The sequence below is a fragment of the Electrophorus electricus genome, chromosome 3, assembly GCF_013358815.1.
Source record: "Electrophorus electricus isolate fEleEle1 chromosome 3, fEleEle1.pri, whole genome shotgun sequence".
NCBI classification, from domain to species: Eukaryota; Metazoa; Chordata; class Actinopteri; order Gymnotiformes; family Gymnotidae; genus Electrophorus; species Electrophorus electricus.
In genome coordinates this window covers 22708703-22722500 of record NC_049537.1, presented here as the reverse complement: position 1 = coordinate 22722500, position 13798 = coordinate 22708703, and the positions used below count along the sequence as shown (strand labels likewise).

General features: G+C 41.6%; 1 protein-coding gene across 1 annotated transcript in view; it reads right to left on the bottom strand.

Moving 5' to 3' along the window:
- Positions 1–13798, bottom strand: part of rgs6 (regulator of G protein signaling 6) — a 54475-nt gene that overhangs the window by 10687 nt on the left and 29990 nt on the right. Inside the window, exons 3-8 of the mRNA XM_026998592.2 lie at positions 3691–3787; positions 3411–3461; positions 3148–3254; positions 1287–1338; positions 415–479; positions 35–111 (exon numbers count right to left, since the gene is read on the bottom strand). Coding sequence (XP_026854393.2) covers positions 35–111; positions 415–479; positions 1287–1338; positions 3148–3254; positions 3411–3461; positions 3691–3787 — 449 coding nt within the window. The remainder of the gene's footprint in view (positions 1–34; positions 112–414; positions 480–1286; positions 1339–3147; positions 3255–3410; positions 3462–3690; positions 3788–13798) is intronic.

Genomic DNA, 13798 nt, shown 5'->3' with positions numbered 1-13798 from the left:
GCGCTCGCATGGTTTCCCTGACGACAGCACTTACTTGACCTGTGCCTCAGCCTGCATGAAGATGAACTCCCATTTCCTAGCAAAGGCTCGCTGCAACCTCGCGAGGTTCTCCTGAGAAAGCATTAATGACAGGAAGTAGAAGAATGGAATAAAGGGTGTGTGTGATTTAAGTATAGAATGTAAAGGAGTGACACAAATTCATTTTAAAGAGTGTCAGTCAAAAAGTCAAAAGCCAAAATTGAATCTGCCAGCCTTCTTGGTAATGAGCAGTCACTTTTTAAATCTCATCCCCATAGCTGATCGACTAGAGCAATGTTTACATGACCCTGTAGCCGCGCTATTGGCAAAATTAGCCTGCCATATTCTCCTTCTCTGGGGACTGTGGACATTTAGCTTTGGTTTGCAGTCACTCACCGCCTCATAGTCAGCCAGCTCCAGCCGGGTCTTGTTCTGCATGGTCCGCTTGCACAGATAGATGGCTGTGAGGCATGATGAAGGAGCGGAAGAGAACGTGAGACAGGGAGAGAGAACATCAGGAGGCGAAAGCTTATCTACTGACTTGAATAAATTGCCTCCCTGTTACACATGTAGTCACAGACACACCCACACACATCCACCCACACCCACCCACCCACCTACCCACAAAGCAAGAGTAAGCCTCTGAATGGGTTTAGTATCTCCCTGATTATCCACCATTTTGGTTATGGTGATTTACAGCCTGTGGTGACTCAGAGATCAGTGAATCATCACTGGCCATCGGGGAACAGCTGCCCGGTGGCTGGCCAGGTTAGAGAGCAGCCACTGCTTGGGAGTTCAGGGTAACACATCCAGCCTATTGTAGGCCACAGGGCACACGCAAAGAAGCAGCACTCAACATTCAGCTGTTTTGTAACTCTGAAAGATGCAGTTCTTCAGTATCACTTTAAACCAGACTTTAAACAAAACGTTTTGGTTTTAATTAACACAGCCTGGTTTCAGCTGAAATCTGTTGCTAGCAAAACATTTACATCAAAATACCACATATTGAATACAGTATACTGGATATTACCAAATACTGAATCATACGGATTCAACATACTGGATACTACAAAATACTGAATTACACTGACTACAGTATACAGGATACTACCTCATACTGGATACAGTATACTGGATACTACAAAATACTGAATTACACTGACTACAGTATACAGGATACTACCTCATACTGGATACTACCAAATATTGGGTCATACTTGGCATAATAAATATTTCTGGAATATAAGCCAGCAGGTCCCTTCTCTCACCATAGTCTGTGTTTTCGGGCTCCCAGCAATTAGACGGCCAGAAGTATGGAGCCTGAGAAGGAGAGAGAGAGAGAGAGAGAGAGAGAGAGAGAGAGAGAGAGAGAGAGAGAGAGAGAGAGAGAGAGAGACAGAGACAGAGAGAGAGAGAAAGAGACGCTGATTACTTCCTCCTTAAATAGACACACAGATTCATACTCAGGCCCCAACTTACAGCAACACTGCTGAGCTTCCATCTAATTTCTCTTATTGGCATGTGCATCTATATGGAGGAACTGATCCCCTGTTCAAAACACTCAAATATTATTATTTTTACCAGTATACTTAATGACAAACCCAGACTTTACACCAATTATACAATAGATGTTCTTCAGACATTACTGCCTGAGTAAATAAGTGTTAGAATTAAATTGTTTCAAGGGATTAGGTTTGGAGCTACAGTAACAAAGGCTCGATGATCTGGGCCAGAATAGAGAGCCAACACTTGAACTGACAGTTATTTTGTGAAGAGTAAATCTTTAGGATTAGGCAGACCGGCTGTACCACTGGCAACATTCAATACAGAATGTCAGTTGAAAGCTAACTGTGATTTTTCAAAACATCTTCATTAAATAAATTCTGTGGTGCACAATTCAGGTGATTCATATGAGGTGCATCCTTACTTCACCAAGGCAGTTGTGCACTGCGGATTGGAATCATGTTCATGAAATAAAAGCTATTAAAAGCTATTAGAGCTTCAGGATATGTGACTTTGGGCCACTGATCACTTGTTCTTTTTTTCCACCAATTACCAGGTCTTCCAGTTCTATCACATAGCTTCAAAACCTGTTTATTCTGTGCAAACCAGCCCTCTCCAGAACCGAAGCCCCCACGATTATATCGCTCCTCTAACTGCATTTGATTCTGCACAGAGACTGAGCCAAGTCAGGGACTACTGCCTGCCCTGCCAGACTCAGACATCATGAGAGGCACAGAGGAAACCAATCCACACGAACACCATTACCTTCATGCAATGTGATAAACGAGCTCTTCTCCAAAGAGGAAAGAGAACACCATTTCCACTGGCTAATTAACATGTGTGTGGAGGAAACTGGGAAGAATTTGTTTAGCACTGGTGACATGCAGTGAAACTGACCCAAAGTCCAGAATGTTTCTGAATGGTTCAAACATTTTTTACATCTGCTGCTTTCCAAGTGCTGGACATGATTCCCAGTGCAGAATCTGCAGGTATAATTTGGAGCACACTAATGCTTTTTGTTAAACATGTAAAATTTTACCTTGTTTTGGATACAGCAAATCATACAATTACCATGACAACATGCAAGCACCAGCATTCAATGGGAAACAATACGGCAAAATGGAGTTGTTGTTTTTTTTATGAAGCCTTGGGCTATTTTAGATTCAATGAAAGACAATGACAGTAAAACAAGAGCTCTCCTGAATACCAGAGTGTGTGGAGGGGGATAAAGATTGGCATAGCAGTTTGCCCCAAGCCTCCTCATTCGTAATCATGAAGACATTATTGATTCGACCCTCACTCAACCTGAAGGAGAAAATTAGCAGCTATATTTGGTGGAATTGCTCAAGTTGGGAGGTTTATCATCTTTTACCTGAATAGAAGCTCAGAGTTACAGGCAAAACATGAGCTAGACAGAAAAGAATGCTTCTGCATTACCATATCACTTTTCAACTGCATTAATCAGATGCAGAGAATATTGGCCCTAAACAAAGTATCACTTCATAAATTCTCCTTAAACAAAGCTTAAGAACAAAGAGTAAAGAATTAGCAGACAGTTCTCTTTAGCTGGTTACTTTGTTATACATTGCTCCTGTTATCTTGGCTCCCAGTAGCCCAGTAATTCACCTGAAAGCGGTAGAATGTCCCATCATCCTTCAGAGTGAGCACATGGTCAGAGATGGGGAAGATGTAGCCCTGAGCAGCTATCAGGCCCCCGATGTGTAAGGCCTCCACTGCAACAGCAACCATCTCATCAGATATTCCATCTCATCATCTCAACACATATTCCATCCATAAAGCATAGTGGCAATATACTTTTCCTGGTTTCTGTGATTTGTGGTACCCTGGTAAGCAGTGAAACTTATCACCACTGCAGAAGTATGACCTACCTGGATCATCAATGGAGAGATTTTTCATCAGCCACTGAACGATGTCTGTCCCTGGTATTCAACAAAGACAGTGAGCCAGTCATCACACGCATGGTGACACAATATCAGGCAATTTGTGCCAATGTGATTTTAGAATTCAATGCCACACCACAAAGGACTAACAGATCTAATATAACTAGTGCATTGAATTCTAATCTGAGTCTAACACTAGTCTGACTTACACTATGAGGGCTTTGTGGCTGCAGCAGGTGCTGAGACACAGCGTGGGGAACGAGCTCACCTGTGACCACACTGGGAATCTTGGACATGAAACTCTTGACTGTTCGAATGGGAACTCCCTCGGACTCATCCTGGAGCCGGGTGATAATATCTTCAATCTGGCAGCAGAGGGAGGAAGAGTGACCGACATCAGTCGCACTGCTGTTCATCTATTTAAACCTATTAGCCTCTTTTTGTTCTTTCAGCATAACTGAACGTGTGCTACCTCCAGTACAGAAAAAGATGCAATATGCTCTGTTTGGAAACCTCACTTTCATACAATGACAGAAAAACTCAGATCACTCTTTCTCTTGTTTTTTTTTGGGGGGGGGGGTTATGTTAATGTATTTATTTTATGAATGGAAGGCTCTCTTTTAAGGGTACTGAAGTCAGTGATACCACTGGTTGGCTGGAAATAGTTGCAATCCAATGTGTTTTTTAGTCTTAAAGTAGAGAAGAGTGAAAGTAGCAGTAAGGTGCAAAAAATAGTGAAAAAATGGAATACTGATACTGTAGATTTAATTTTACTATAGATTTAATGTTAGTGGCTTTGTGCAATTTTCTGTTTAATGTATGCTTCCTGCTTTTTTATTTCCTACAATGAAAATTAATAACTAATAAGATTTACTGTACGTTAAATACATGGAGGTGCTCTCAACTTTTGCACAGTACTGTAAATCACATTAAAAACAAACTAGCAGCAGCTATGGTGGAAAATGTGGATGAAACAGGCAGATTGCTAACTGTGGGCTATAAATAATCCCCCATGGGTAAAAATGGCTAGTGTGCGACAGGAGCGACACGGGGAGTAATCAGATTAGGTAGCACTTTCTGCTGTTGAGAATGCGTGTTGTCATCGCCACTCGCTGGTGCTTCTTTTGCGCATGTGGGTGGAGAGAGAGCTCAGTCGCTTTGGAGACGCTTAATGCAAATCTATATATAAATCCAATCAGAGGGAGCCTCCAACCACAGCAAACACGGGGTGAGGTGGCGGCAAACACAATGAGTCCCCTTCATGTTGTTTGAGTATAGCAACACACACACCCGCCGTCAAGCGTGTTAAACAACACCAAAAAAAGGCAATCACATATTTGCTATATATCTCTCTATCAAACACTTAATTTCATGTATGCGCACAGTCATACATCTTGCCATAAACAAACATGATAGATAGATAGACAAGTAGATGTCTAGCCCAGACCACTCCTCCACAGACACTGAATCTAGTAAGCTGATCAGCTAATGTAGCCATACATTTACAATGTTTTATTCTTATTGTTTCCAGCTCGTGAGTTTTTTATAACCGTGAACGTTAGTTAGGCTGGCTATGTAGCTACGATAACCAAAGCCAAGCCCGTTATACCGAAAACACAACCCACTGCTCGGAAAAAAAAACTCTGGAGTTGGTGTTACTATTTTCAAGGGCCGGTTCACATATTGCTCCGCTTAAACGATGACGTTTCTATAAATCATGTCATGTTTATTTCGAAATAGTAGATTTGAAGGGGACGCGAGGGTATTCCATTCTACAGGTTAAAAAAAAAAAAAAAAGATTGACAAAAACCTTCCCACTTGTAACACCGCCATCCTTTTGCATTCCTTTTCGATATTTTTATATGATATTAGGTAAGATCGTCGATTCGTAACTCTGTCCACTGGCGCAAAAAATAGAAACAAAAAACGTTTTGTACCGTAATTAGCGAACAGTCGCTGAAGGCCGTTAGCTGCTGTCCTATTTTGTTGTTTATCTAAATTTTTAGTTCTACTTTCAAGTTTAATTGACGTTCAGCAAAGCCTAAATTCTCTAGTTAACGACTTTTGCGATTCAAACAGCTAATCTGCTTTATCTTACAAAGACAACATTTATTTTATTGTCTTAGGAAAATGGAATTCGCAAAAATCTTATCATCGATGTGTTTTTTGTGTGCTGTTTATTTTGAAAATTCTAAGTGCTTTGAAATTGAAAACCATAATTTGTCTACCCTCGCAACCCCATAGATTAAGTACCATTGAACCAGGCTGTTGCCAGTGATTTCAATTTTCTCAGTTCTCACCATTGAGCATCCTGTTTGATGATAGATGATTAGTTATGGGTCACAAACACCCTGAAGTTTTTTGTTGTTGTTTTAACTATTCAACCACTCTTTGTAAGTAAACACATATTTACAAACCAATGTCATGATATGAGAACTAATTGAAGTCATATGGCAACTAAATGAAACAGACCTGGTAGTATACAAGGTCTGCTACAGCTCTCTAGCCAGTGGATAAAACTCTACAATGTGCACTGCCCCAAACAGGTCACTGAGTGTGTCTGCCACCCCAGAGCTGTGCTGAAGATGGCTGTGTTCCTGTTCATACAGCACCTGACTGTATGCCCATGCTGTGGGCCTGTAGTGAACACAAGGGAAAACAGGTCCAGCTGCCGAAAGCTTAACGTCCAAATCATTACTGATAAAATTCACGCAATGCCACTGGGAATCGACAGTGATAGTGTGACATCTCTTATCTAGAGGCCTCAGCTTAGCATGTGGAAGGGAGGTACGGAGGAGAGGGGTTGGAGATGAGTCAGGGACAGGGATTGTTCTTTGATACCATCTGCTGATTTCAGCAAGTATAAACAATTTTGGTGAGGGTAATCCCTGTGTTCTGGAAGCAGAACATATAAACACTATCTCACTGTAGTCAGAGGATAAAGCAACTGGTTTGAAGAGCACTAAATGGGACCAATGACTGAATAAAGCAAAGTGTATGAAATCCTTACAAGGGGTCTTTTATAAACTACAATCCCAAGTTTTTCTTTTGTACACCAACAACTGTACAACATCAACAACAGGCTTTATATCCCACCTTCCACCTTCATTTAATGTCTTGGCAAGTTGAGGGAGAGCCAGTCACCCTATAGTTGCACTGTCAACACCACTCACAGTGCAGTTCTTTCCTGAACATTGGCACCTTTTCAGGGAACTGCTTCTCCGCCTCTTCAACAGGCCACACGCCTGTTACGTCTCAGCGAGCTTATCCAAGGGCTTATCCATTCAGAGACCAGGATGCTGAATGTTAAAGGAAGCAATTAATAGAGAGATGGCCTGTTTTTTTGTGAATAAGGAGTCTGTTGAACCTAGAAGTGATGATTAGGGTTTCCTGGCTCAGCTCACAAAGGTCACTCAAGGAGAGTGTGGAACTGAAACAGGGACAAAGTCTTGCTAGCAGTAGCTTTGGGAAATGAACAGGACTCTCACATTACTGTAAGACACTTTGCTCCAAGGCATTCCTATGTGAATAATAACTTTTACTCATAAGGTTGAATGAAAAATGAGTGGTAAGCTACGACTTGCAGTTGACAGTATAATTTCAATTGATGTCTCTCATTCTGACCAAGGACTCCATAGGGGGCCATTTGAGGGCAGTGTGAGATTGGATTTTGACGGTCTAAAAGGGATACTGACTGAGAATGCTGTCCTGGTAAACATGCAGCGGTAAGCAGACGCTCCGAAGCTGCGTTGTCATTGTTAAAGCCCTGCTGTAAATCATAACCTGTGTGTTTAGCATTTCAAAAATTCAGTCTTCCCGAGTGACAGCACTGCCCTTCAGCCATGCGCCAAGCAGCAAAGCATTCATGTCCATCGTCATCCTCATGCAGGCAACGGGTGGACCAAATGTGCCTCAGACCCTGGTGAGCATTCTTCCTGTTCCACAAAAAAGCAATAAAAGGAGCAAATCTGAGCAGTACGGCGCTGCCAGTGAGGTGAGTCCTTTGTCTCTGTCCCTGAGGGCTGGGGAAGCAAGATGCTAGCACATGTGGGTGCTTACAACAGCAAATGCACCCTAAAGATCTGCTTCTCAATCAAGCCTACCCTCACAAACTTGATTACCACACGTCATGGCAGCCCCAAACTGCCACTTACCGAGAGGAAGAGAGAAAGAGAAGAGAGCTTTTCAACGTCGCCTAAATTTGGGGGCAAGGGCATTCGCTGGGAACGTAGAGGGGACAAAGGCTGACAATAAGCACACTTGCTCATCACAGGGTCCATGAAATAGAAGCATGACACTTAAGTCTTTTTTAGCATAGTGGAACTGAGCCAGCATGAGTAGCCCCATCGCGGTGGGAGGGGTTGGTGAAGCCACAGATAACCATGCCGGGGGAGCGCGTGGTGGTCACGAAGCGTCCCGCTGCTCATCAGCTCCGGGCCGGCAGGAACCACGAGCCCAGTCGAGGCTGCTGATTTCCCACAGTCACCCGTCCTGATGAATGACTCTTGAGTTCACCTCTTCAATCATGCACTGACGTGACCTGCATCTGGGCAGTGGTGCCACAGCTCAGGGACAACAAGCCAGTCAGGAGGGATAACGGGGCCGGAAAAGCCGACAGAAAGGCAGGTCATGCAGGCTCGAAGCCATGCAGATGTGCAGCTAACTCATTCATGCTTAACTGTTCATAATCAGTCCTGTTACATACTTCACTTTATACCTGAAACATCACAAATGATAACCAGACATTTCTGAACCTGAGCTAATTTGAAACATTTTAGGGCTGTAAAAACATATTTGAAGAAAAGAAAATTGCCAAGAAATTGCTTCTTTTGATAAAAAGGAATTTAGTAATAGGTTCATGTCAAATGAGATAATTACTTTCCTCTATTTGCAATGTAAGTGTTGAAAACTCCTAAAAACTGATCACTCTGAACAGTGTATTCAGTGAGCAAACAACAAAGCATTGGGTTCCTGGTTATCTGTGTGGCATCCATCCAAGGATCCTCTGTGAATGTTTTTTGTTGTTGTTGTTTGTTTGTTTTTTGGCACCACCTGGCATTGCAGCTGGGACATAAAATGAGTTGGGGCTGCAGGTGGGAGATGAGCTCAGCTGAACCTACCCCTCATCAAAGAGCACCTCTGCAAACACACACGTCAGAGGCAGCTGTCCCAGCACCAACTCTCCACCTGAGACTTCAAGGCCTGCAGAATTCAAAGCCTATCAAGGGGAGACCACTCCCTGGCCAAATGAAAGCAGTCAGAAAGAGTTCCTAACCCCTGTATTTCTCTCTGTCTCTTTCTCTCTCCAATTAATCATTTTCTTTTTCTGTATCTAATCTACCATTCTGTCCATGTCTCTGGTAGGCATGGTGATAATATCTTCATATGCAGATGGATAAGGCATGCAAACAGACAGGATATGAACTCAACTGTCTTTCATACTGTTGATATAGTTGAACTCCAGAATAATCACCCAATCAAACTGATTCCGAAACTGAATGTGCAGTTATGTATGAGTTAAAAAAATGTATTTTATTATTGAGCAAACCATAATTATTAACTACTCAGTAACTACTGGGTAACTCATAGATAAGGTAAGTAATTATGTGAATGCAGAATGGGATTGGAATCACCCATGGTTCCTTGGAGTGGAACAGGTTAAGAATTAACGTGTTAGTAATCAGTGTGTGAATTAATAGAAAAAGACTAATGAACAGTCATCATTGCTAAAACCGAACCTTTCTCTTCTGATGGAAACATTTCATACAATACTGTGTCACAGAAATCAAATTTGGGCTTTGTGCTTTATAGCAGAACTGTGCTGATAAAGGATGTCCATCACTTCCCACACTGCATTGAGCACTGCAAAACGGACAAAGTCACGGTCTCTTGCACTGTGCTCGGCTATGTCCCTTTTCATTTGAGGAGACATGCTGTGGCACAGAGCAATGAGATTACTTCCATGTAAGAGTGTGGGCATGGTCCTAGCTCCTACAGTCAGTTTCATCTTCAGAACTTCATATACCCCGGGGCCAAAAAGCATCTAGGAATGTAAAAATGAAGTTACGTGTTCCCTGTGATGGCCCGAATGAAGCCATATTACCCACTATCCACAGTCAAGAGAACACAAATCCCGAAACCTCCCCATCCAGGCTAATCACTCATTCACTCTTCCAGTCTGTGCAATTAACATCTTATCCTACTGGCTCTTCCAAAAAGAGCATAATAACCATCTTAAGAAAGCAAGTATAACGTAAGTCCAAGAGTGACTAGAAAACTGTTAACGCAAGGCACTAAATTTAACTCACAGGGCCAATACTGTAAATTTATATTAAAAAAAAAATTTTAAAGACCAGATTTCTGCAAGCTATACCATATAATCAAATGGGTTCTACTTTAGCTGTCAAGATTTCACACGGGCCCTGCTTAGAAGATAATGTCCCCAAGCTTGTCTCCCAAAAAGTCATTATAATCAAATCTATTCAATCACAACAAAGCAAGCGTGTTAATCATCAGAAAAAAAAAAGAAATTGCCTCTCACTCTGGGTTAGCATCGTAATACATAATTAAAACTAAAAAGGCAGTGATGGTTGCCTTCGGAGCGCCTGAAGGTCAGAAACAACATTTGAGCTGCTGTCTGTGTCACTCAGTGGAGGCCCTAGCATGCACGGCTGATGCCTATGACATCTGGGAGATGTAGTTTTGAATGTATATCTAATGACAGTGACCATCAGTCCCTGATGTCCAGTGTCCAGTGTGGCCACAGCCTGAGTACACAGGTGCACAGGTGTCTAACTCTGGGACTTCTGACCTTTTCGCTGACTTTGGGCTTATGTTCAGTGACTTGTTCATGCTCTGTGATCAGCTTCATCATGTAGAATCTGCAAAGCCAGAAGCATATAAAAACTGCTAGGAGAACTGCAGTTGATTATATCCCTTCCCTGCGATGCCATAATGCAGAAGACCATATGTGTATCGCAGTTTTTCTTTCTTTTTTTCTCTTGACAGCTGGGCAAGCAGACAGTTCCTTTGTTTGTTAGTGTGGCTATCAAACTACTGAATTTTGTCTGTGTAATGTGAACCTTATTTTGGACATTTACAACAGCTTGATACAGCCAATATTTACTTCAGGATATCTAACATCAGCTAACCAGATAAAAGTTAAATTCGTTTACTGGCTTGTTTGGTAAATTTTTACAAATGTCCAACATCACTGAAAGTTTTCACCAAAAATGTCAACAAAATATGAAAGATTAATAGCATTCACACTCATAATTGAGTGTAATATGTAAACACTCATAAGTTTTACATATTCCTGTTTATTTTCTCTGAAATTGAGGCAGCCCGCAGGATCAACTCACCAGATCTTGATGAGGCACAAAAAGATCGATGACAACTTCCTGCATACTAAACCATTATACAATTCTCCCTTCAAAATTCCCTTCAAACTTAATATTTTCACTCCACTTTGTGATCTTCCTTAAAGTGGCTGAATTCCTTGTGTAGTCCTCCTTCCAGGGAAGTACTAGGGTGATTGGAATGCATCTGAAGTCTGCTGAAGCCTGCATCCTAAGTAGACTCTTGAAGTTCACGAAAAAAGCAATACACCCCTTATGGCTGAGATGAATGCCAGTCCTTCAACAGTCCTTCGACCCCATGGATTGCCTTGGGAACATATACGTTAAGCCCATGTGTCTGCAAGTCCAAAGCAGACAGGACATACAGCATCCCACAGGAGGGCATCTTGGCTAAACTGAATGTCGAGCTTCACGAGTTTATGCACTCTCTGTCGTTGCAGAGGTAGAGGCCTGTCCCATGACCAGCAACACAGTTCACACTTGTGGCCACGCACTTCTATTCACGGCTTCGCTAGTTCAGCCAAGACCGGCGACCTGAAAAATGAGCAGTGTTAGCCTTTAATAGGCTCCCAGCTGGCTGCAGCCGACGCTTGTGAATCTCCTTTTCAACAATCCACTGGGCTCTAATCTGGGTGTTTCTCATGACTCGGTCCAGTGGAGCTGAACGCCAGCGACATGCAACCGTGGCACCCAAAGCAGACCGCCCATTACTACCACAACAGCTCTGATACATTAGCAGAATGGAGAGGGTGGAAGCTGACAAATGTTATCTGGACTGGAACATGTCCCTTTCCTTAGTTTTCTTGGCATGCTGAATATACAGTAAATGATTTTGTATATCAAGTGAAAATAAAAAATATCAGGTAGATTACTATTAATGTTTTGATGTTCACGTATATATTTATGTTTTAAAATATGTTTTATGTTTATGTTTTAAAATAAATATGTTTACATATTTACAATATGTTTGTGTGTAGTACACAAGCACCATGAAAGGCAACTATAAAGCTGTATACCCCATAACAAGCATCCTTTATATTGGCCTCATGGCTAGACTCATAGAGGTCATGGCAAATGCATAGAGGTCAAGTTAAAACCCAGCAAGACTATTGGTGCAACTCAGACTTCTGAGATCAAGGTCTTGAACCACCCTTATGAATTTAAACGCTGTTGCAGTACTAAAATTATATATATTGAGGCTTAATTTGACATCTTTAATTAAATGTTTTGATGTTATGAATATAGTAATGATAAACAGATTACTGTTGATTTCAACATCCATACCTACAGTGTAGTCTAAGGATTCTGAGAGTGTCATTTAGGCTCTGCATTTAACATACTGGACTTGAAAGAATGACATGCAAGGATTGAAATGTAAGCACTGTTAAAAAGTAGTGTCAGCGTGAATTTGACAGTGCATACATCTGTCAGTAAATCATGCTAAAATTATAGCCCTTTTTCTACACAGTTCTCCCACTTCAGGGGGCTGAAATAATTAACAAGTTGACTGCCCAGCTGTTCTTTGGTCATCTGGGTGTTATTACATGTCTAGGTCATGCACAAGAGAACTAACAAAGGCTAAAGTGGATTTAATTTGCATCTTAATTTGTATCGTATTGTAACGTCAGGACCAAAAACACAGTGCCACTAAGTCAGGCCACCATAAATCTGATTGATCAAAGGAAATCAATCATAATATAAAAGTCATAACCTTTTGATCTTAGCAAAAGACCTGGCAGAGCATGCAGACCACAGCAGAGCCCAACAGGGGATGTATAAAGTATACCATAAATCATGAAAAAAGCCTAGCAGATCGAGAACAATACCCAGGATGGATCTAGGCATATAGACGAAGTAGGCAACAGCATGACATCAAGGGGTGTACCGTTCGATTCAAATCACCAATAAGCCTCATAACTGAAACTCCAATTTACTACTAGTTTAAAATGTACATTAAAAATGTCTTGTTCTGAGATTATTGTTTTACGAATGTGGACTGAACAGCTCATGAGCAAAAGCATACCATCTGTTCTATGAGACCCAGTAGCATGGGCATGTATAGCTGGAAGTGGAACTGACTTCCTTATCTTTATTGACTTCGTTTCATGGCGTCACTCAACAACAATGCAACTGCAGACAACAGCAATTGAGGAAAATTCCTAGGTACACCAAAGCGTCTGAATGGCTCAAATTCATCAAAAACCTCAGGACTTACTGGACAACACTGCACCTCACAGCAGGATCTCGAGCACAAACAACTGCTAAAGCCATACTGGAGAGTTTCAGTGACAAAACGGGTATGTACTTTACGCAGCCTGAATCACACTGACCATGCACATCACTTGCCGAAGACAAAAGAGACTCCAAAACATACAGGAAAGCAAAAAACTGAAATGCAGTAATGGACTAGCATCACCAGGGAAGATCTGCAGAGTGCGATGCAGTCTATAGGTCTATGGGTCTATGAGACACAGATTGACAGTCACAGATTGTACAGGATTTACGATCAACTAGGATACGTTCATTTTAGGGCCCTTAAAACTGTATAAAAAGATCTAATTCTTATATGGTTTGATCATTACTTGATTAAAACAAACTCATAATTTAATTTTATATCCATTATGTTACAGAACAAAGCCAAAAGATGTGCTGTTGCATAATATTTTACATACTTTATATTACCTGAGATTATAGCATATTATGCATATGCAGGTAATGTTCTGTGTCTATTTCCACAAGTGCAATAACCAATAATAAAATAAAGCCCATTAGTCTTTCATTAAGGGCCTGAGAGTTTTCAAGTGGTGTGCATTGTTCCAGGGGATCAAAAGGCAATTTACAAGGCTTTGTCATGTCTGGTTAAGCTTCCACCATGACATCTCATGATTATGACAGGCTACTAACTCCTATCCAGAAAGTGTGATTGTGGTTAAGGACATGACAAACTAGCAATAGAAAGGATGGGACGCAGAGCTTTCACGGTGCATATGTATCCAAGGCAACATGTCAAGGCAGGAG